The following is a 22133-nucleotide window of genomic DNA, read 5'->3' on the forward strand; positions in this document are numbered from 1 at the left end:
GGAAGAATTACAAGGAGAATAATCCAAAGACTAGCTTTACATGTGACGAAACATGACTAAAACGTGGAAACGTTGCCACGGTCGCTACGCGACCGCATTCCGGACGCGCGCGCAGTAGCAGGAAAGGGGAAGAGAAGGAAAGAGTGTAGATAGAATGATCACTGTAATAAACTGTTTTAAACTGTCACATTTGTTAGTGGTAATGTCTTACCGCGAGTATATATGAGTCCCAAGAGCTGAGTAAAGTTGAGGAATTAAATGATTAGAACGAGTGAATAAATGTGGAGAATAAATTATAGAACTTGAGGAAAGAGGAGGAGGAAAGAGGAGGAATGGGGAGGAGGAGGAGGAGGAGGAGGAGGAGGAGGAATAAGGAGGAAGAATGAGGAGGAGGAGGAATGAGGAGGAGGAAGAATAGAAAATATACGATCCCACATGAGCGAGATGGACAGTTCCGTTTCGTATATAAGAAAAATAAACATTTAGTTCTATATGAGCGGGCACTTTGAATTATTATAATTAATATTTTAAAGTGCGCGTTCTTTTAAAGTTTGTTAGACATAACGGAGAAGGTTGTAAACAATATGATAAAACTCGAAGTTTCCACCTCCACAATCAATTCTTTCCTGCTCACGCAGAGTGCGGACGATGGCGAGTACTCAGGATCTTTCCGCGGTTCTAAAGTCGTATCGACAAAAAATGCATGCTGTTCATGCTCGCGTAAAGTATCAGGAAAATGTGTTGAAGGAATATAAAAAAAACGCTGAGAATGGAACGATTTCCAAACGATTGAAATCAATGAAACGTTACCCTAAGATGCAAAGTCCTGAAGCTCAGAAACGTGTCAATGAAGCATACCATCAAGTAGAATGTACAGTCTTAGATCAAGCGATTCAAGAGATTGAAAAGAATCTTACCGCACACAAAGAACAATATCAATCCTTGCTACAAAAGCGACAAAGTGAGCGACAAGTACTGGAAGGCAGGAAAGAAAAGACACCCAAGATATCTCACCAGACACGGGTGAAAACTAAATTGGTTGAGTTACAGAAAAAATACGATCAACTCTGTGCCAAGTTAGACACATTTTCAAAATCTAGCGAAAACAAAGATATCTTACACACGGGTGAAGAGGTGGTGTATGAGGCGGTGATAGGCTAGAGAAAGTGGTGAGACAATAATACATAAAAAGGAGAGAATCTTACCTTTTTTTTTTAGTATCGCTGTGACACGAAATGGGAGTCGTGTTACCTTGATTAACTTCTGATCGGATAATGCCACACCTTTGCCGCTACTGCAATAGAGCATTCACGCGTTCGGATAACAAAGAGCGTCACGAGAAAAACTCATGGGTGAACTCAAGGGTCAATGCAAATCAATGGGTCCCTTCCACTGTGGATATTCCACCCGTGACTACAGACCCGACTCAGTCGTTCGATCTATCACAAAGGTGGTGTGAGGGATTCAAATTCAAATCACCCAGTAGCATATTAATCGTGGGACCTTCGGGATGCGGTAAAACTTGCTTCACCAAATCGTTACTGCTACAACATTTGGATGAATTGTTTGCGTCACGCCCTGCCGTCATTCACTACTGTTACGTTGTTTGGCAAGATGGATACCGTGAGATGCATCAACATGGTATAAAATTTCACGATAACCTACCCAATGAAGAACAGTTAAAGCAATGGTTCCCTAAAGATGGTGGATTACTGATCATGGATGATCTTATGACAGAAGGAGGAAACGATAAAGAAGTGTTAGACCTTTTCACCAAACATTCTCATCATCGTAACATTACTGTCCTTTACTTGTGTCAAGATATGTTTCCACCTGGCAAATATGCAAAAAGTATTTCAAGAAATGCACATCACGTGGTTGCTTTCAAAAACCCAGGCGATCATTTAGGTTTCAAAAATTTATTGTTACAAGCCTTTCCCATGGAATGGCAAGATATTATGCGAGTGTATTCTGAGGCAATTCAACGACCCTATGGGTATATCACCCTGGATTTACATCCTGCTAGTAAGGATGCTTACCGCGTATTCAGTCATCTTTTGGCACATGAAGGATGTATGCGATTGTATCCTAGAAAAGTGAAACTTTAAAACAGCCCTACACATTTGTCAGAAATCATTTAGGAACAACCACCAGCAAGTACACATCGAGAAAACTTATAGTGCGTGTGTGTGACCATGACTGATAATTCTCAGGATCTAGATGTCTTTGGCGAACCGCTAGAAGAAGATGAAGAGCATGAGAACACAGATGATGAAGACAATGATGATGAAGGTGAAGATGAACACAAGGATGACGGTCACGATGATGATGACAATGTCAGTGTGAATCCGTGGTCGGAATTGAAACAGGAAGTAAAAGAGGATATGAAAACAACTTTGGCTGAACAAGAAGAAGAACAGGAAAAAGAGGGGACATCCGAGAATGACAAATCGCTCTTACCTTTAGCTAGGCGTAAGTTGAGAAGGCTATACCTGCATCGTCTAAAGTGGTATAACCGTATTAAACAGGATAAAATACATAGGCAAGTCATGCATACCGCTCGACGATTGATGAATGAAGACGGTATGGATTGGGAGGAGGCATTAGAGGCTGCCGTGGACAGGAGAAAATTCCTATTGAATCGTCTGATCAACAAACCGTTATTGGATGAAAGTGATGATGATGATGATGATGAAAAGGAGGAGGAAATGAACACTGTGTAACCGTTGTAGTAGGGGCATAGTATGCGTGTATGTTTACGCGAAACAAAGACAAAATAAAATCATGTTGTAAACGATTTTTGTCGAATTTTATTTATGACTATACTAAGTTTAGAAATATACATCATCTGCTAGTCCGTTATTAGAAACTTCTATTACATCACACTCTCTGGGTGTTACCTGCGACACCTCTGTGTTCGATTCTACCAGTGTGTTCAATGGACCTGTCTTTTCAGACATGTGGTCTACAGCCGTTTCTGGTAGTAAAGGACGGTGCTGGGATTTTCTGTTTTAGGTTATAGGGACGAGTTCTCTTTGCTCGCTGCTTTCTCTCCTTTTCGAAGACTCTACATGAGAGGGAAATCATACATTTTATTAGTATATTTTATATTTCCGTGATAATTGTCTTAAACGCTCAGACTTACTTGTTATCTTTAGTAAACTTCCATAGGTGATCTGGGCGAATCACGGTCCTTCCATATTCTCCATTATCAAAACACTTCATACGCGAAAGAGTACAGCTCACGTTATGTCTCCGATCAATCTCTCTTCTCTCTTTCTCTCTCACGAATTGCGGGAAGTTTGCTTCAATGATGTCACAAATTTGATTAGGGAATATACCCCCTTTTACTGTACTAAACTTAAGACCGTGGCCTCGATCCCTCACTAAATATGAAACCGGTTCATCAGAACTTAGAGTAGCCTTTGCAATGACAACCACATATGTCTCTACTTTAGGCATGTTTTCGTTAGTGATGCCTCTTTGGCTTGCTTAAAACCACTTTTATACAGTCTATACTCAATTTCCATTGGTCCATCTTTAATTGACAGATGTCATAACTATTTACACTCTTTCTCCACATTTATTCACTCGTTCTAATCATTTTATTCCTCAACTTTACTCAGTTCTTGAGACTCATATACACTCGCGGTAAGACATTACCACTAACAAATGTGACAGTTTAAAACAGTTTATTACAGTGATCATTCTATCTACACTCTTTCCTTCTCTTGGCTTTCCTCCTCCTCCTCTTTCCTCCCCATTCCTCCTCTTTCGTCCTCCTCTTCCTCTTTCCTCCCCATTCCTCCTCTTTCCTCCTCCTCTTCCTCTTTCCTCCCCATTCCTCCTCTTTCCTCCTCCTCATTCCTCCTCCTCATTCCTCCTCCTTATTCCTCCTCCTCTTTCCTCCTCCTCATTCCTCCTCCTCTTTCCTCCTCTTCCTCCTCCTCATTCCTCCTCCTCTTTCCTCCTTCTCCTCTTTCCTCCCCATTCCTCCTCTTTCCTCCTCTTTCCTCCTTCTCATTCCTCCTCCTCATTCCTCCTCCTCATTCCTCCTCCTTATTCCTCAACTTTACTCAGTTCTTGGGACTCATATACACTCGCGGTAAGACATTACCACTAAGAAATGTGACAGTTTAAAACAGTTTATTACAGTGATCATTCTATCAACACTCTTTCCTTCTCTTCCTCTCTCCTGCTCCTCCTCTTTCCTCCTCCTCATTCCTCCTCCTCATTCCTCCCACTCATTCTTTCTCCTCTTTCCTCCTCCTCTTTCCTCCTCCTCTTTCCTCCTCTTTCCTCCTACTCCTCCTCTTTCCTCCCCATTCCTCCTCTTTCCTCCTCTTTCCTCCTACTCCTCCTCATTCCTCCTCTTTCCTCCTCTTTCCTCCTACTCCTCCTCATTCCTCCTCTTTCCTCCTCATCTTTCCTCCCCATTCCTCCTCTTTCCTCCTCCTCATTCCTCCTCCTCCTCCTCATATTCCTACTCCTTCCTCCTCCTCATTCCCCCTCCTCATTCCTCCTCCTCATTCCTCCTCCCTTTTCCTCCTCTTCCTCCTCCTCATTCCTCCTCTTTCCTCCTCCTCATTCCTCCTCCTCATTTCTCCTCCTCCTCTTTCTTCAGGTACTATAATTTATTCTCCACATTTATTCACTCGTTCTAATCATTTCATTCCTCAACTTTACTCAGTTCTTGGGACTCATATATACTCGCGGTAAGACATTACCACTAACAAATGTGACAGTTTAAAACAGTTTATTACAGTGATCATTCTATCTACACTCTTTCCTTCTCTTCCCCTTTCCTGCCACTGCGCCCGCGTCCGGAATGCGGTCGCGTAGCGACCGTGGCAACGTTTCCACGTTTTAGCCATGTTTCGTCACATGTAAAGCAAGTCTTTGGATTATGCTCCTTGTAATTCTTCCAATCGCTTTATCACACATAGATGTCGAGGTTTTGCGTAAAACGTGCTTGTATATAGGTACTTGCTATGTTGCCTTTCTTTTACCGCTTTTATTTTGTGTTTAAGCGGAGTATCCAGGAACTGTCTGATTGTATTCATCTTCTCTTTGACTTCTATGTAGGGATGAATTTCAGTGAGATACACCACTTGTCTCATTGGATGAAATCGAACTTTCTTCTTCATCACTTTGGTCCCATGTATGATCATACCATTCCGACTCATAGCCACTCTTATACACCCATTGCTAGATTTCCATTGGTCTATCATTGATTGACACACGTCATGACTCGGTAACAATTTGGACAGACAGGTCATTGACTTTGATCCGAAAACATGAAAGGATGCTATGACTTGATTAAAATTTGATGGACAGATAATCATGAGACAGTTACAACGCCTGCTGACATTTCGTATTTTCCCCGGTTTGTCTGCTCTGTGGTTCATTTTTCCCGAAAAATGGAAATGTTCATGAGCATGGTGCTGCGTTTTTGAATACCCTTTTCGTTCGATTTTTTTCTGATAATCTTTTTAAACGGGAGATTTAATTATTCTCTTAGAATCATTGCCATTGAATTGCGTCGATGTATCGTTGTTATTTTCCTCACTTGCGGAATTTTGTATAGAATTTAAAACACTTTCGTCACTGCTAGTGATCACACTCGCGCGTTACAGTTTATTTTTAATTAAGATTTGAACTAAGTAAACATTTTTATTGAGATAAAAGCTATCGCATGTTTTGACCTCAAACGGACCATTGATCACTTTCAGAGAATGTTGAATACTCATGTGATCACCATCCGAACTATTTTCATTTTATTGGAGTAGGATGAATTATTCACATCCCATCATAGGGTTTAGGCGGAAACAAGCCTCTTTTAGTCTCGAATTTTTTACACGATACGAATGCTAATGACATCTTGAAATCACTTTCACCATTGGAAGTATGAGTCACCATCTTGCATTCTATTGTTTCCATTATTTGTTATGCTTCACTGTTTGGGTTTTTATTTTGATTTTGATATGGGAATAAGTGGGTTAGGGAACTGGGCTTAGGGTGAGAGTTAGGGGTGGATCGAATCCTGGTCACGATAATTTTTTTCTTTTTATTCTAAAATGAAGGTTTTTTTGAATATTCATTTTATCTCGAAATCATTTTCCCTAAGGGAGGATTAAACACCATCTTAGGTTTCATTATTTTTATTGTTTTTTCCTTGGATTCTCTAATAACCTTATCAAAATTATGAGGTTTCATATAAGCTCGAATATGACGCGTCATTCTCCTTAAAGAATCCTCACCCGCGTATGAAATAATATCTAAGATTCTTTCTATCTCCTAAACGGCTACTTTAGGATTGACAGCAATATAATGTTGTCTTTCGACCATATTTGTCATCACAAGGTATGACCAGTTCACGGCATTCAGTCCTCTTCGTCTGAAAATTCACGTGTCCGCAAGAAAAAAAATTATATTTAGTCTGAAAGTTCTGCCTCTTCATCCCAATCGTGACTGTCAAATATGTGTTCCACGTAATTATAAATGGACTTCATGATTTCGTTCCTGTGTAATTGATATTTTCATCATTTTTAAATTGTTCGTTTGGATATGTCTCCGTCGATTCTCTAATCACTTTATCGAAATTATGAGGTTTCATATAAGCTGGAGCATGCCGCATCATTCTCCTCAAAGAATCCTCATCCGCATGCGAAATAATATCCAAGATGCTTTCTATCTCCACAACGGCTACTTTTGGATTGTCCACAATGTAATGTTGTCTATCGACCCTATTTATGGCCATCCTTTGCTTCTGAAACTTTACGCGCGTATACTAGTTTTGTATATTCCAACACGGCTTTAAATATCTGGTTCCTCTTTTCAACTAGTTCACCCGTTTCGTAGTCCGAACAAGGTCCTTCTGGATCTTGGTAGTACAATTCTCCTCTTTTTATAATTCGCACTAATGCGTCGGTGTCTGCAAATCTAGCAATGCTTTTCAATATTTCGTTCATGTAACTGAGACCGAGATCGGGAGAAATCATCTCTCTCTCTTGGATTTTGAATGTAAGAAAAAAAATTATACGAAAACACTGCTCTTATTTGACACCGTCTACAGCGCTTTCAACTCAGGTATGACCTCCTATTGGATTTGACCATGGGTTGACTTCTCTGACCGTCTCGTCAAATAATTTATCAGATCTTCTTCTGGTTACAGCACTGAGTACAATACTTCTGATGACGAGCCAGATCGCTGATTGACACCTGTCAGCTCTATATTAAAAGATCTTCTTAGCACATTTAAGCGAAGAGATTGAACAGAATTCCCAGTGGGGCGGGACCGTGCTAGATGAATTATTTGCCGTCGTCAAAGAAAAAGCTACCACGCAAGATCTTTGTAAAATACGCAGACAAGTGTCAAGATACATTGACGAGATTGAAAGTTATGATTCATAAGTGGGAGAACATTCTACTTTGCATCAATTGTGCAAAGACATGATGACCGCTTTTCTAGCATATGTTACCTATTTACAAGTCAAATATCGTGCAGAGTGAACAAAAATAAACATGGTTAATCCCTTCGCCATCTTGGATTCTTTTGTACCCTTTGTTTCCGACGCCATCTCGGATTTCTTTGTACTTTTTATTGTACCGTTACTTTTTAAATCACGAACCCTAACCCTAAAACCCCTCGTACACCTACGCTACGTGAATATATTAACCCTAAAACCCCTCGTACACCTACGCTATATGAATATATTAACCCTAAACCCTAAAAAACACCTCGTACACCTACGCTACATGAATAAATTAACCTCGACCGAGATACTCGGTCCCAGACCCTCCGGTTTCCGGCAAACAGGCCCCCTAAACTACTAATGCATATATCTTATTAGACCTTTTGTTGTGTAGTATCGCTGAGTATTTTTAGGAGTTGTGCCGTGTTGTGACGAGCCCGTAGGGCGAGCCAAAATACAAATAACGAGTAAAAATACTCAGCGATACTACACAACAAAACGTCTAATAAGTTATATATTATCCAACACGCCAAAGTGTTATTTCAGTGCGGGCGAATTTCGCGGATATATATTTAAGGGGAGTGTGTGACAGAAGAATGCGAAGCGGAACGGAATTGGCGCGTTTTCGTGTTGCTGTTTCCATTTTCTTCAAGAAATGAAGAAATCTCCAGGTCGTCTAGCTGTTTTTCTTTGTTAGATTCATCTAATACACTTGGATGTATATTTTCCAGCCATTCTGACTCTACGTCGTCGGAAATATGATTCAAATTGTCCGCCATTTTTTTTCTCGTAACTACAGTTCAACTCTTCGCTTGCGCGATGCGAGAAAATTTGTTTAACCGGTACTCTAGAGTACAAATACCGCGTGATATTTGTACTCGTCTATGGAGCTATTTGTACTATACGAAGTGTAGTTCGATAAGAAATATATCTTATTAACCAAGCGCGAGGGCCGTACTGGGAGAGTATCGGCCAGAGGTCTTGACAGTACGGACCGGGCACAGCGAGGTCCGTACAAAAAAGACCGAGGGCCAATATTCTTCCAGTACGGTCCCGTGCAAGCTTGGTTAATAAGAGATTTATTATACGACTGAAGTTCAAAGGGACACAAGTGCGGTATCATTCGGGACCACTCGGGACAGCGCCCGGTCCAATACTGAGAGAATATTGACCGGCAATAGAGCATTTTGATTGGTTGATTTTGGTTATTGACCCTCTGACTGCCCGAGTCGTGTAATAACCATGTTTATTATCCAACTATGTGTGGGAAAGGGTTTGTAAGATCAATGCGTATCAATTACGATATCATCAACTCTTTATGGATTATAATTTTAGTTTGATTTGCCTTCCCAGTACCTTACATCCTTTGTGTTATGGAACAATGAATAGTTTCTTTGCTAAGGCTTTCTCAAGAACCATTCTCTGTAGATCTTACGAGTAATGTGTATCTCTAAGGGGAAGTCCACCGTTCGAGGGTTCCAGAACTTAATTACCGGAAAAACTTGTTCGAGGACAATTGCTTGTATTTGAACTACTTTGAATTTCACCCGTGACTGATCAATTCAATTTTAAGCACGTAGATTATGACGAAGTTGCTCAGATTGTCAGGTCAATGCCAGCTAATAAGTCCTCTGGGATAGACAACATTCCGGTGCGTGTAATCAAAGATAGCCTTTCTGCTATTCTCTCGGTGATTACATCGTCAATTAACGTCTCTTTCTCTCGTGGAAAATATCCTCGATCTTGGAAATTAGCTGTCATTTTGCCTATTCCAAAAGAAGGTAATCACGAAGAACCTAACAATAATAGGTCTATCTCTCTGCTGCCCATTCTTTCCAAAGTATGCGAAAGGGCCGCGCTTAATCAAATTATGCCGTTCCTTGTGTCAAAGGAAAGGTTATCTCTCGGTAAAGTGGAAATAAGAAACTGTACTCTACGGAAACCTCCTTGATACGAACAACTGATGCTATCTTAAGTGCGATTGATGAGAAAAAAATTACCGCTTTTGTCTTACTTGATATGAGCAAGGCTTTCGACACGATAAATCATGGAATTTTGCTCAACAAACTGCTGGATATTGCAATCTCGCCATCCTGTTTTGCCTGGTTCACCAGCTTTCTCTCTGACAGACGACAAGTAGTGCGCATAAATTCTGCGTTGTCTGATCCTCTACCCGTTGTATCAGGCGTGCCACAAGGAAGCGTCCTCGGACCTATTTTGTTTAATATCTATGTAAATGATTTGCCCCTCGCCCCCCGGTCCTGTCTTACTGAAAGTTACGTCGATGACACAAAACTTTACATTTCTTTCCCAGTCCAAGACTGGGCTAAGGCTGTTGCTGATCTTAACGCTGATCTTCTACAGATTCGAAACTGGTGCTTCGCAAATCGTCTTCTCTTGAATCCTGATAAAACTAAGCTTATTATTTATGGAAGTCGACAAAATTTAAATAATATTCCGGTTATTCGTCTCTCCCTTTTAGGAAAGGACCTAATACCGGTGCACGTCGTTAAAGACCTAGGCGTGACTTTTGACTCGAGCCTTACCTTTCACGAGCATATTGTTAAAACAGTCTCCCCTCGCTTCTCAAGTTTAGCTCAAATTAATCGTGTTAAGCACGTGTTTGACACATGGACCTTATTGATAATAATGAACACTTTAGTGTTTAGTAAGTTATTTTATTGTTCCTCCGTTTGGTCCAATGCGGCGGACACTAACCTTCTCAAACTACAAGCGGTCCAGAATTTTGCAGCCCGGATCATCTGTGGTCTCAGAAAATTTGACCATGTGACTCCGCTCCTGAGAGAACTCCACTGGCTACCTATTAAATCTCAGCTATATCTCCGTGACGCTGTATTGCTTTTAAATGTATGACCGGCTCTGCTCCTACTTATCTCTCCTCGAAGTTTCTAACACATGGTGAGATAAGTGGTCGCACGACCAGAAGTTCCCAACTTCTGCATATACCCCTATTTAGAACTAAATCTGGACAAAGGACTTTCTTTTATCGTATAGTAAGTCTATGGAACAGTTTAGATAATACCCTCAAACTCTGTAATTCTTCTCGTGATTTTAAGCGTAAACTTAGAGCCAAATTACTTGCTGCTTCCTTTCTTATCGCTCTTACGTGTAACTTTGGCGAACATTTATCAACATTTTAGCTTCCTTAACTTTTGTATTATACTTTTTAGTACAGTAATTTTGTAATTTTAAGATCAATGTCACCGAAAAACCCTCTTTAGGGAGTGTCAATAAAGTTTGTATTGTATTGTATTGTATTTGAAAAGAATACTCCTGTTATATTTTAACGAATGATGTAAGCTAGGTCCAAAGGGGTAATTATTAGCCTGTGTGCAGTCGCCCCATCCCCTCAAAAAACTCGGGGAGGCTGTACACAGGCTGGTTAATTATGTCAGAGTATTTCTTAAATACAACTTACGTGTAAATCACAGGAAAACTGTAAAAATGAAACCTCCAATGACGTAGTTCTCTGTATTCAGAACTGAGTCACGGTGCTGCGGATCGTTTTCAGCAAGCACGGATTAAAGCAAAGCTCACCTGACCTTTGCCAGTAACAACATAGAAATGATCAATGATCTTATGAATCACGGCCTATCCAATGTTAATACATGGCTTACTGCAAACAAAGTCACTCTAAATTCATCTAAAACTGAATTCATGTTAATTGGATCGCAGCAAAGGATAGGTACTTACGATACTTCCCCTAAACTAATCAGTCATTGGTGGTGACATAATTAAACAAGTTAGCTCGGTTAAATCTCTGGGTGTGTATAGAGACGAAAACCTTTCATGGAATATGCACATTGAAAAAATAGCCAAGAAAATTGCATCGGGCATTGGAGCAATTAAACTTTGTAGGCCTTTTGTTAACCAAACCACGCTGGAGTCCGTTTTCAATGCCTTAGTTCAACCGTACTTTAATTACTGCAGCGAGGCCTGGGGGCATTGTAACAAAGGTCTTTCGAATAAGCTCCAAAAGTTGCAAAACCGGGCTGCCCGTATTCTGGCCTTCTCCAGTTATGAAACAAGCGCTGATCCTCTTTTTGAGCAACTTAACTGGAGACGGTTAGATACTCCGCGACAAATACAAGTGGCCACCATGGTCTATAAATCTGTACATGGTCTTTCGCCCGACTATCTTGGTTCTCTTTTCACTAAATTTGATCCTCCTTATAATCTAAGGAACTCTGAAAACAAACTAGCTGTTCCATTGCCCCGCACCAATTTCCTGAAAAATAGCTTTAGCTATAACGGTGCGGTTATCTGGAAAAGCTTGTCCCCTGAATTGCGGCAAGCAAAATCACTTCAATCTTTTCGAAATGGTTGTCGCGATTTCTTCGTCTGAACACGGCATCTATGTAAAGCAGAATTTCTTTATTGTTTCTAGTTTACTTTTAAATTTTAGATCATGTTTGTATAGATTAAAGTAGAATGAAATCGTAATAATAGATTGTAATAAAATTATTTTATTTGATAGATTTACCGTGTCTAAATTAAATTAAAGTTCAAGTTCAAACTAGCCTTTCCGATTGCCGTCTTAAATAACGACTTCTTGCCGCCAAGTGCATTGCGTATAAACGCTCTTCAGAATTACTATATCCCATGCGTGGCCTTGGTTGTAAATAGGTTCGCCCTTTATAAAGAAAAGTATCAAGACTAGAAACATATAGATTATTTTCTGTTCACTCAGTTCGTTGAACGAAGTTTGCCAGATGATCAGTTATAGTTTCAATCATTGTATGTAGAAATAAAGGCCTCCTGTGGTTTAATGCTACGCAGCTGATTAAATCTGATTTAAAGTAAAATTAGAAAGATTTCTTTAAGAGGAAGTGGTTAATTCAGTTCCCCAATTTACTAAGTGTATAATGATATGAAAAAATAGCTTGTTTACTCGAGGCTTAATGCAAGGTTCATGTGACTTTTACTAGGTCCGGGCTGAAGGGCAAGAGATTATTGTTCGCTATCTTTCGCTTAATGGTGAATAACTGTGTGATGCAAATATGGTCTTGTAGGTGTGATTCTAGTTAAGTTGTTATCATCTTAGGAGTTTTTTTGCTGTCGAGTTAGAAATGCGGTAAACAGTGGTAATTGAAATAGTACTGTGGTGCAAATATCGCCAATTTATTGTATTGTTAATATAAAGAATATTGTAGCGTTACTTGATATTCGCTGGCTGAAATACATGCAGTGGCTTCTTGATTTTGACGGAAGAAGAAGAAGAAAGAAAGTTTAATTCCACCATCATCGCAGCTAATCTGAATTACAATGTGGTTACAATCGTACAACAATAAAAATTACAAAAGTTGATCAAAGAGGGACTGGGTTACAATGGTTTTTATAATAAAATTACAAATAAGTTTATGCTTATACAAGTTGAACTGGCGTATATATAGTCTAAAAGTCTAATAATTATTAAAAGCTAGGCTAGTACTTAGGAAAAAACTACGACGCTGTCTTTCTGTCCTGCATTTAGGCAATATATATTTGCTAGCGCGTCTCGTTTGATAGTGATGCATGTGCTGACTTGTCATTAGGAGATGTTTAACAAGAGGACCTCCTCTTGAGATCTTTTCAAGAGTTTTAAGAGAAAGTTCACTACGTCTTTCATCTAATGTTCTAAAGTTTAAAAACTGAAGAGTTTCTAAGTAAGAAAACGCTGGGACTATAATTTTAACAGCACGTTTCTGTAGACGTTCTAAATCCTTTGAGGGGTAGGAGGGTAGGGCGTGGTGCCACTAGTACTACACAGCAATATAATAGTAAAGATATTATCAAAACAGTATAGATAGTAATTAGATCATTAATCTCAACGCCCCCTCGACGGAGTACTCGGAGTATGTGAAGGCGTTTAGAGGCCTTGGTGACTATATATTCAATATGATTGTTCCATTTTAAATTATTCTGAATCACCAAACCAAGTACTTTATGTGAAGATACAAGCTCTAATTGTTGATCGTCGATGTTCAAATGAGGGAATTCTATGGGGTCCTTTAAGAAACAAATCCGCATTTCTTTGCACTTTTTTGCGTTGAGTTTCATACAGTTACTAGAGCTCCAAGAGGCGACGGTATTGAGACTGGTTTGGATGGTTGAGTTGCTGTTCCTTACAAGTCCTTCGGACAACGTTAGGTCATCAAGATACTTCCAAATACAGGATTCGGGATCTGAAATATTCAAGTCGTTGATCATTACCAGAAACAATGTTGGGCCAAGTTTTTTTCCCTGGAAAACGCCGGCAGATATTGGAAAGCAGTCAGAAATGGAGCCAGATAACTTAACGCGTTGTCGGCGGTTAGACAGAAAGCTTATAATCCACGGTATTAAAGATGTGCGAACGCCTAAGTCCAGAAGTTTTTCAATAAGTACATTATACCCAATACGATCGAAAGCTTTAGAGAAGTCAAGGAAGCAAAGGCGGAGATGTCGTCCGGGTGGATCGAGATACGTTAACCATGTGGGAATCATGTCAAGTAAACAATACGTTGTTGAAGTTCCCTTCAGACATCCAAACTGATATGGATCGATTTTGTCTTTGACATCGTCAATTAACCACGTGACTACGAAATCCTGAAGAACTTTAGACAAACAGGAAGTCAACGAGATAGGTCTGAAATCGCCCTCATCCATAGGTACTTGTATTTTTGGGATGGGTATTAAATTGGATTCTTTTCAGACTACCGGGACAATAAAGGCTGATAGTTTCGAAAGAAACTGTTTGGGGCTGCGTCGGTGGGAGTAACGAAATAATTTGGATATATCAACAAAGTTGAAATGGTAAATTGGCCACCGTAATGATTACAAAAGCTGACGTCTCGAGCGTTAGCCCTTCGTCGGAGCGAATAGAGGAATTGTGGGTTGTGTGTGCTTTTAAAGGCAGAAAATGGAGCTACGTTATTGGTGGGTGCATGGCAACGAGAAAAACCGAATTGGTGACCGATTCCGAGAACACCTTCGAGACGTGGAAAGGAATGACAAGGACACATCTAAACCAGTCGCTAGACATTTTAATTTACCTAATCATTCTAAGCAACATATGGCAATCTGCGGTCTTTCCTTGCACTTAGGTAGCACGGAAAGCCGTAAAAATCTTGAACAAAAGCTCATCTTTCAAACCGGCAGTCTCAATCCCACAGGGATCAATGAACGCTTTTCATTCCACTAATTTATTCATGTTTTTCTCGTTGCCATGCACCCACCAATAACTTAGCTCCATTTTCTGCCTTTAAAAGCACACACAACCCACAATTCCTCTATTTGCTCCGACGAAGGGCTAACGCTCGAAACGTCAGCTTTTGTAATCATTACGGTGGCCAATTTACCATTTCAACTTTGTTGATATATCCAAATTATACCGGGACAATACCCGATCGGAATGATGAATAGGGGCAATAGGCTCAGCCAGTTCATATGCGAATTCTTGAACAATGTGACGCTTTACGTTGTCTGGACCGTGAGCCTTTGAAGGTTTGATGGCGAGCAACTTCCAACAGACTTCATGGGGCTGCACAGTTAAGACACCTGCCTCAGCAGGAAGAAAAGCTGGTAGCATATTACTGTCAAGTGGAGGGATGTCCGCATTTTCTTTTGTAAAGTTAATGTTATATTGAATGAAAAAATATTAAGATAGATGAATTAATTACTTCAGACTTGTAGATTTTTTGGCCTATTTCAAAATCCTCAGGATCGATTTCTCGGTATATTAACATAAAAGAACTTCCCTGGTCTAACCCTAAACCTGATCTTAAACCTCTCGAGATTTCCTACATGTAAATTATTTGGACATCTTTAACAGTGTAATAAGAAAAAAAAGTAAGAAAGAAAAAAACAGGAAATATTATGTGAGCTCAGATTTGGTCCTAGAGTTATCCAAAGTGCTTCGGCGTCCTTTAAATGAGTCATTTAAAGCAAATATCTGAGTTGACCGCGTGAAAATCGAAAAAAGTCACACTTGGTTAAAAATTGAAAACTTTCCTATTTTGCAAACGTAATACAGTTTTTTTTTTTTCCCAAAACTGCTTCTGTGTTCTAAAGAATTCAGGAAAACTTAAACGAGCGCCGATAGCAGCAAAATGGCGGCCACAAAATGGCTGGCATTTGCCTCCTGACTGGAGGTGAATGAAGAGCGAAAAAGGAAGCAAACTCGTATCAATTTGATAACGGAGGGATCGAAGTAAAGTTAAAGTTTGAAATCAGAATATTTCATTTCAATTTGAGCTCACGTTAGGGTCTTGAAACTCAAAATCCAAATAACGCATTTCGTAGGAAACTTTCAGTTTACAATTTCCCCATGCGGTAGAACTCAGACTCTGTTCAGGTTAAGCTCATGATAAATGGAACTGTTATACATAAGACTTGCTATAAAAATCTGATCGGTCAATAGCATTCAATCAGTATACAATAGCGTGTGAAGTTGACATCATATTGCGTTCAGTTTGTCGAGTTAAAATTCCACACAGTTTCTAAGCTCCCCGTCTGTGTAAAGTTCCCAAACTTTTGTAAACTCAAAGAGAAGTATCCTCTCTGGCAAATTGTTAAAAAAAAATGTTAAACTGAAAAACCAATTTTTGATTTGGTTTTCACACGATATTATGAATTATCAAACCTGTTGTCTGTGTTATCTTACTTAGTCTTTGGCCTCGGCAAATAACCCAGACCTAGGTTTTGTTAATTAAGGACATCATGCTTAACCTTATAAACCTCCTATAAGTGCTTCGTATATATAACCCATCTACTATTGATTGGTCTAAAAGTATCACATGACCAAATATTTCCCCAGCTTAATCTGGAGACATGTTTGCTTTGACATAACATCGTAGCAGAGAACACTGAAAAGTGAATATCCCACGAAACTTTCGGTAAGCTATTCATAACACTTTTGTTCCTGCTCTCAGTGAGAGCTGTTGAGTGCAAAATCAACCTTTCAAAATCTTATCCGTAATGACGGGCAAGAAGCTAAGTACACATTAAGTAACGACTTCCTCTGCCGTACTAGTGAATATTTTGTCAAGACTGGAAACTTACGGATTACTTTTATTTCGCTCGGTACATTTAGTTACAAAGATTAAAGGCCTGATCTTTTGTCGAAAGGACCTCCAGTTCTCTACTGAGATATTCAGTTTATCGGGCTTGGGAGATCGTATTCTGATAAACAAGTAGAAGGTTCTTGCGTCATCTTTACGAGATATCGTGACTGTTGTTTTGGAAGACTGCGAGTTTACAATAATCGCAGACAAAATAGGATTGGTGTGACGAAATTTAAATCTGGAATTTTGTAAGTGGTTTGAAACAACTCCCAAGCCAAGAAACTAATTTCGATTTCTTTCGATTTAAAAGACAGGAATTGGAGGGTATTGATCTATCCTTGCAAATAACCCTCCGACATGAGATCGTGCCGTTCAGTTTTAATCAAATGTGCAATAGTGCTTCCTAGGATACGCGCTCAGTAACAAAAAAAACATGTTAGCTCTGGGGAGCTTTGTGAGTGAGGTGAAGAAAGGCCGAGGTGCTTCTCAATTTTTTTTAATAGGTTGACGGCTACTGAGTGCTCTCAGAAAATTATCACAAGTGTGTTTAAAAAGCAGATGCATATTTTCTGCTTTGAGTCTACAGAGTAAACCTCTGTTTACTTTTAAAACATTAATATGGCGACTGAAAGGAAATTGTTATGTCGCAACCTATCCAAAGCGAATTTTGCTGAAAGCTCCAGCTACGTCATAATCGATATTTCGCGTGAGTTTTTCCCTCTAAAAACACTAAATGAAAAGGCTGCACCGCGTAGATTTTAGTTATGATTGAATGACAGACAGCTCAGAATTGAGCTTTATCCCTGTCTATCTGTTGGATATCTTTAATAATTTACCGCGATGACTTCCTCTGATAATACGATGGGAAATTAAACCACATAAAATGTTTACAGGGTTATTTATAGCCCACGAATGTACTTCGGGAATCGCTGGAAGTTGCGATGTCTGTGTGATTTGAAACTGTCGCATTGATTTTGGCCCTGTACCAACTGTGTTTGTAATATCCAAATATACGCGCGCCGTTCTTGGAGAGATCTTTGACAATATCAGCATTTATAATTTATCATTGAATCGTCATTCATTTGTCACGAGTCTGAAAATTTGGCGTCATTTGTGTTATTCAATACTCAACAAAGAAGTCATTAGGGAAAATATTTAAAAAGTCTTACTTCTAGTGATGATAATCAGCTAATGTATATCGAGACACGAAATACGATGAAAGCAATAGCAAATTTAATTATAATTAAACCAAATTAAACTTCGTCATTCACCGTATTCACGGGTTTGAAATCCAAAGCCATCTGTGACGTTCAATATCAACAAAACAGTCGAGAGTAAGACTGCGGGAAAGACTTCAACGGAACGGCTTCTCACTACAGTATCTTTTTTATGCTTATCTCTCTCTCAGTGAAGGTGTCAACAAAGAGGACAAGAAACATCCACAACAAGTGCAAGGAGACTAGGAAACAATGCAGTTCATCAACGATACGAAAATCACAAACGCAACCGAGCCCTCCACCGTGGAATCTATTACGTGGATAGAACAGTATGAAGAAACAAAAGCTCTCTACATTTTCCGTGTAACCCTCTTCTCCGTGATCATCTCGGCCAGTTTAATCGGCAACTCCATGGTGTTTTATGCTGTATGGACCATACCTTCCCGTAAGCCTCTGTCCTACCATCTCGTCACTAACATGGCTTTTGCAGAAATCCTAAGTAGCGTTTGTTTGGCTGTCATGTTTGCGAGCTGGCAGAATCCGACAAACGCCGTTCTTCAAGAGGCCGCCTGCGTTTTGAATACATTCCAAGTGATTGCCCTTCTCGTTGTGACCTATTCACTGGCTGCCATCGCTTTCTATCGTTACAGATTCATTGTAAACCCACTTCCACGTGGACCATCAGTTAAGAAGATCATAATTCTAACCATAGCTGGGCTGTGGCTGCTGTCATTTGCAATCGCCTTCCCCTTTTTCATCGGTCTCAGGTTTAGAAATGGCAGATGCATCGAGTTGCCTATCACAAACAATGAGTACTATGCGATTATTAGATTCATCTTGAATTACGCTTTACCTTATGTGATAATGCTGGCATCTTACGGAGCAGTGGCATGGAACTTGAAGAGGCGAATTGTGAAGATTAACCAAAGAAAGCGGACCTCGACTGCCGAATCGTCTTGTGTTGTTCAAATTGAAGATCAGATGGAGCTACAAGATTTGGGAGAGGACGCGAGAATGAAGGAACAACGGAGTGTCGTGCTCGACAAGAATAGCCGAAGAGATAGTAAGCCCGAAAACACAGACCCAGAGAAAGATTTGCTTAAGATGATTTTTGTGCTCATTATTATTTTTGTTGTTTGTTATTTTCCGTATCAAGCCCACTATGTGTGGGAAAGGGTTTGTAGGATCAATGCGTATCAATTTCGATATCATCAACTCTTTATGGATTACAATTTTATTTTGATTTGCCTTCCCAGTGCATTACATCCTTTGTGTTATGGAACAATGAACAGTTTCTTTGCTAAGGTATTCTCAAAAATCATTCTCTGTAGATCTTATGAGTAATGTGTATCTCAAGTCGTAAGTAGGACCTTGGATACGCTGGATCATTTTTAATAGAACTCAGTAAAAGTCCGGGACTTGTCAATGTGGCACCGGTAAATGTCTAGCAGTAATCTTGGACTCTAAAGGGAAGTCCTCCGTTCGAGGGTTCCAGAACTTAAATACTGGAAAAACTTGTTCGTGGAAAATTGTTTGTATTTGAACTGTTCTGAAAAGAATAATCCTGTTATATTATAATGAATGATGTAAACTAGGTTCTAAGAGGTAATTATGTCAGAGTATTTCCTAACTACAATTTACGTCGGTGCAAGCTTTTGCGTTAATACCCCCAATCTAAATCCCAGGAAAAGTGTAAAACTGAAACCTCCAATGACGTAGTTCTCTGTATTCAAAACTAAGTTATACTGAGGATCATTTTCAGCAAGCACGGATTAAAGTAAACCAGCCTTTCCGGTTGCCGTCTAATATAACAATTTATTGTAGCCAAGTGCATTGTGTATAAACGCTCTTCAGAAATACCATATCTTCCGAAGTGTGGCCTTGGTTTTAAATACGTTCGCCTTTCATAAGGAAAATTATTAAGACTAGAATCATATAGATCTATTTCTGTTCTCTCAGTTCGTTGAACAAAGTTTGCGAGATGATTTATAGTTTCAACCATTGTATGTAGAAATAAAGCTGATTAAAGGGTTTTAAAATGTAATCAATACCGTAAGAGTTCTCTGGAATACTTTAGGGAAACATTCAGCGAGTTTTTCTGGAAGGATTAGAACATAAAAAATGCATGTATAGAACTGATTCTGAAGGCAAAAGAAATACAATTGAATCCTGATAAAGCGAAATTATCGAGCGTAGGGAAAAAATTACCAAAAATTTGGAATAAATGGTATTTATTGTATTTTTATTAATACATTACACGTTTTGATAAAAATTATCCGCAGAGATGTCGGGTTGAATACACAGTTCAGCAAGCAGCCAAATCAGCGCCTGGTTCGCGTCTGCAATACAATTAACGTCAGTACGAGCACTCGCGCGTCAATACCCTCCCAATTAGAGGGGACGAATCTGTGTTGGACAGCAGGCAAAACTTCGAGAATAATGTAAAAAGCGCATAAAATCATCATAAAAAAAGACCAGCGTAATTACATTTAACGCTGAGCTTTAGTCGATGTGTTTTAAACACCCTCAGGCCCACAGACATGGTGACGATCAGTGGTCAAAACAACTTGCAAATCAATTTTTCTTTGTCAAAAAACTTGAGACAGTTTTCGGCTGATAGGGCTAAGGAATAATAGGGTCTCATAAGGTAAATGAAAGGAAGAAACGGGAGAATGTTCCTTCATACATCTCTCATATTCTCCTTCAGTCGGTAAACATTAAATTCTTCAGATTCAATTGCAAATTTTTGAGACAATTATCAAAGTACAGACTGTACATGGATAATATTTCTACAAGTTCTAACCAATGACGGAACTGAGCTGTCAGTCATGAGATGGAAGTAAGTGTTTGCTCTTTCCATTTCAAGTGATCATTGGTTATTTCAAAGAAAATAGCAGGAGCAGAGACGCATTGATCTCAACAATAATATGACATCCGTCATGAAAACGTGCTGTTCAATTTCAATTCAAATGTGCAGAGGAGTTTCCTGGGATACGAGCGTGGCTGAAAGGCATCATGACACCGTCATGATTAGTTATGAGTGAGTTGTGGGAGTAATAAGTTGATAGCGGCTTTTCCAGTGGTTGTAAGCAGATGAGGAGCTTTGTCTTGATGCAAATTCCTGATTTAGAGGATTTCCATTGTCGCGTTTTTCACGGTCCACACGCGTGAACTTGCGTTTAAAAATTTAAGTACCTTGAAATTAACGTTTACGTACGTTGACTAAACGTTGTCATATCTCCACTTCCACGTTTTCTTCAAGACGTTTACGTGCGTGTTACGCACGTAGCAATAGTAGAGGTGCAGAGAAGAGTTTAACAGCTTTTACGGGCCGGCCAATGTTTTTGCACGCGATTTTTACGCAACAGTGGAAATTACTTACGCAGGTTTTCTGCACGCGCGTCAAAGTTTACTTACGGAAAAACTTATGCAACACTGGAAACACACCTTTATTACTCCAGCAGCACTTAATAAACGGCTTTTAAGGAAGCCAAATTGGTTAAAAGCTCCCACGCGTGTTTTTCCCCAAAAGAAAGCTAACTGAAAATCTGCAGGAAAATCCGGCGAAAATTGAGTAGTAGACAATCTAATCTTTCGTTATGATATCCTGAATATTCAGAACGATTTCAACTTTCTCTGATGTTAAAACAGTATCTTTAAACCACAAAATTGTTTGAAAGATTGACTGAATTCAGTTTGCCGAAAAAAAAAACTTAGCATTTGCAGAAAGTTTGGATTCTAAGTTGTTTGTTGTTATGTAGACAAGCTGTGTTTGTATTCTGAAGATGCAAGTCAGTTGCAGGTGGTTGTTTCTGGAAGTCGAAAAGCCTCTGATTAAATTTGTCCTGGGATAAGTTGGTAATCTGCTTTTCTATGTTGGGGTTCAGTGTTTTCCTTTAGTTGCAAGTTCTCATACAGCTTTTGTTTCTTTATTCCTTTCTTTTAGGTTGGAACTCTTATCTGAGAGTAAACTCTTGAAACACGACGTGTACAGGGCGAATTGGAGTGTAACGCTGAAAACGTTTAATCAATGAAAACACAATAGTGAGTCGAGCCAAGAGGAAATAAATTGTTTTTTTTTTCAGGAGCCCGACTAATAATAGGTTTTCACTGTTTCTTGATCTGATATCAAGACTGACGTTCGTCAAACTTGTGCCAGCAACATTTTTAATAAAGCTTTGAACTTTTCTTATGTACACATAATTTTATTAGACATTCAAATCAATCTGCATTTTCGAAAAGAAGGTAAAGGAATAAAATTCAGCCACCTGCTGACCGCTCTTTACCCCTTCCACATCTCATCAGCAAATTCTCAAGTCCGTGATAAACGGATGTACGAATGTACGATTGCTCGTTTAATCTGTCTCGGAGCGGTGGAAATACAGGGGCCAGACTTA

At 39.4% G+C, this 22133-nt stretch overlaps 2 protein-coding genes and 1 long non-coding RNA gene across 4 annotated transcripts; all 3 read left to right on the top strand.

Annotated features, from left to right (window-relative positions):
* Positions 1 to 1274: 1274 nt before the first annotated feature.
* LOC148733939 (uncharacterized) lies at positions 1275 to 2108 on the top strand. The gene has a single exon (XM_088758056.1). The coding sequence runs from the start codon at positions 1275 to 1277 to the stop codon at positions 2106 to 2108; it is 834 nt and encodes a 277-aa protein (XP_088614182.1).
* A 14143-nt stretch (positions 2109 to 16251) lies between these two features.
* LOC111326606 (putative G protein-coupled receptor tkr-1) lies at positions 16252 to 19780 on the top strand. 2 transcript variants are annotated; one of them, XM_088758747.1, is made up of 2 exons: positions 16252 to 16351; positions 17928 to 19780. In XM_088758747.1, the coding sequence occupies exon 2, from the start codon at positions 17989 to 17991 to the stop codon at positions 19078 to 19080; it is 1092 nt and encodes a 363-aa protein (XP_088614873.1). In that variant the 5' UTR covers positions 16252 to 16351; positions 17928 to 17988; the 3' UTR covers positions 19081 to 19780. The 2 variants fall into 2 exon arrangements, with proteins under 2 accessions (XP_088614873.1, XP_088614872.1); XM_088758746.1 differs by having other exon boundaries at positions 16258 to 16351; positions 16549 to 19780.
* A 495-nt stretch (positions 19781 to 20275) lies between these two features.
* LOC148733940 (uncharacterized) lies at positions 20276 to 22015 on the top strand. The gene is made up of 2 exons (XR_016000664.1): positions 20276 to 20575; positions 21683 to 22015. It is a non-coding gene; the product is annotated as an uncharacterized LOC148733940 (long non-coding RNA).
* Positions 22016 to 22133: the final 118 nt, after the last annotated feature.

Source organism: Stylophora pistillata, chromosome 4 (genome assembly GCF_964205215.1).
Source record: "Stylophora pistillata chromosome 4, jaStyPist1.2, whole genome shotgun sequence".
Taxonomy (NCBI): domain Eukaryota; kingdom Metazoa; phylum Cnidaria; class Anthozoa; order Scleractinia; family Pocilloporidae; genus Stylophora; species Stylophora pistillata.

What these genes read in the sequence shown, in the direction of transcription:
- LOC148733939 (XM_088758056.1), top strand. Translation starts at nt 1,275, where the DNA reads ATGCCACACCTTTGCCGCTACTGCAATAGAGCATTCACGCGTTCGGAT.
- LOC111326606 (XM_088758747.1), top strand. Translation starts at nt 17,989, where the DNA reads ATGCAGTTCATCAACGATACGAAAATCACAAACGCAACCGAGCCCTCC.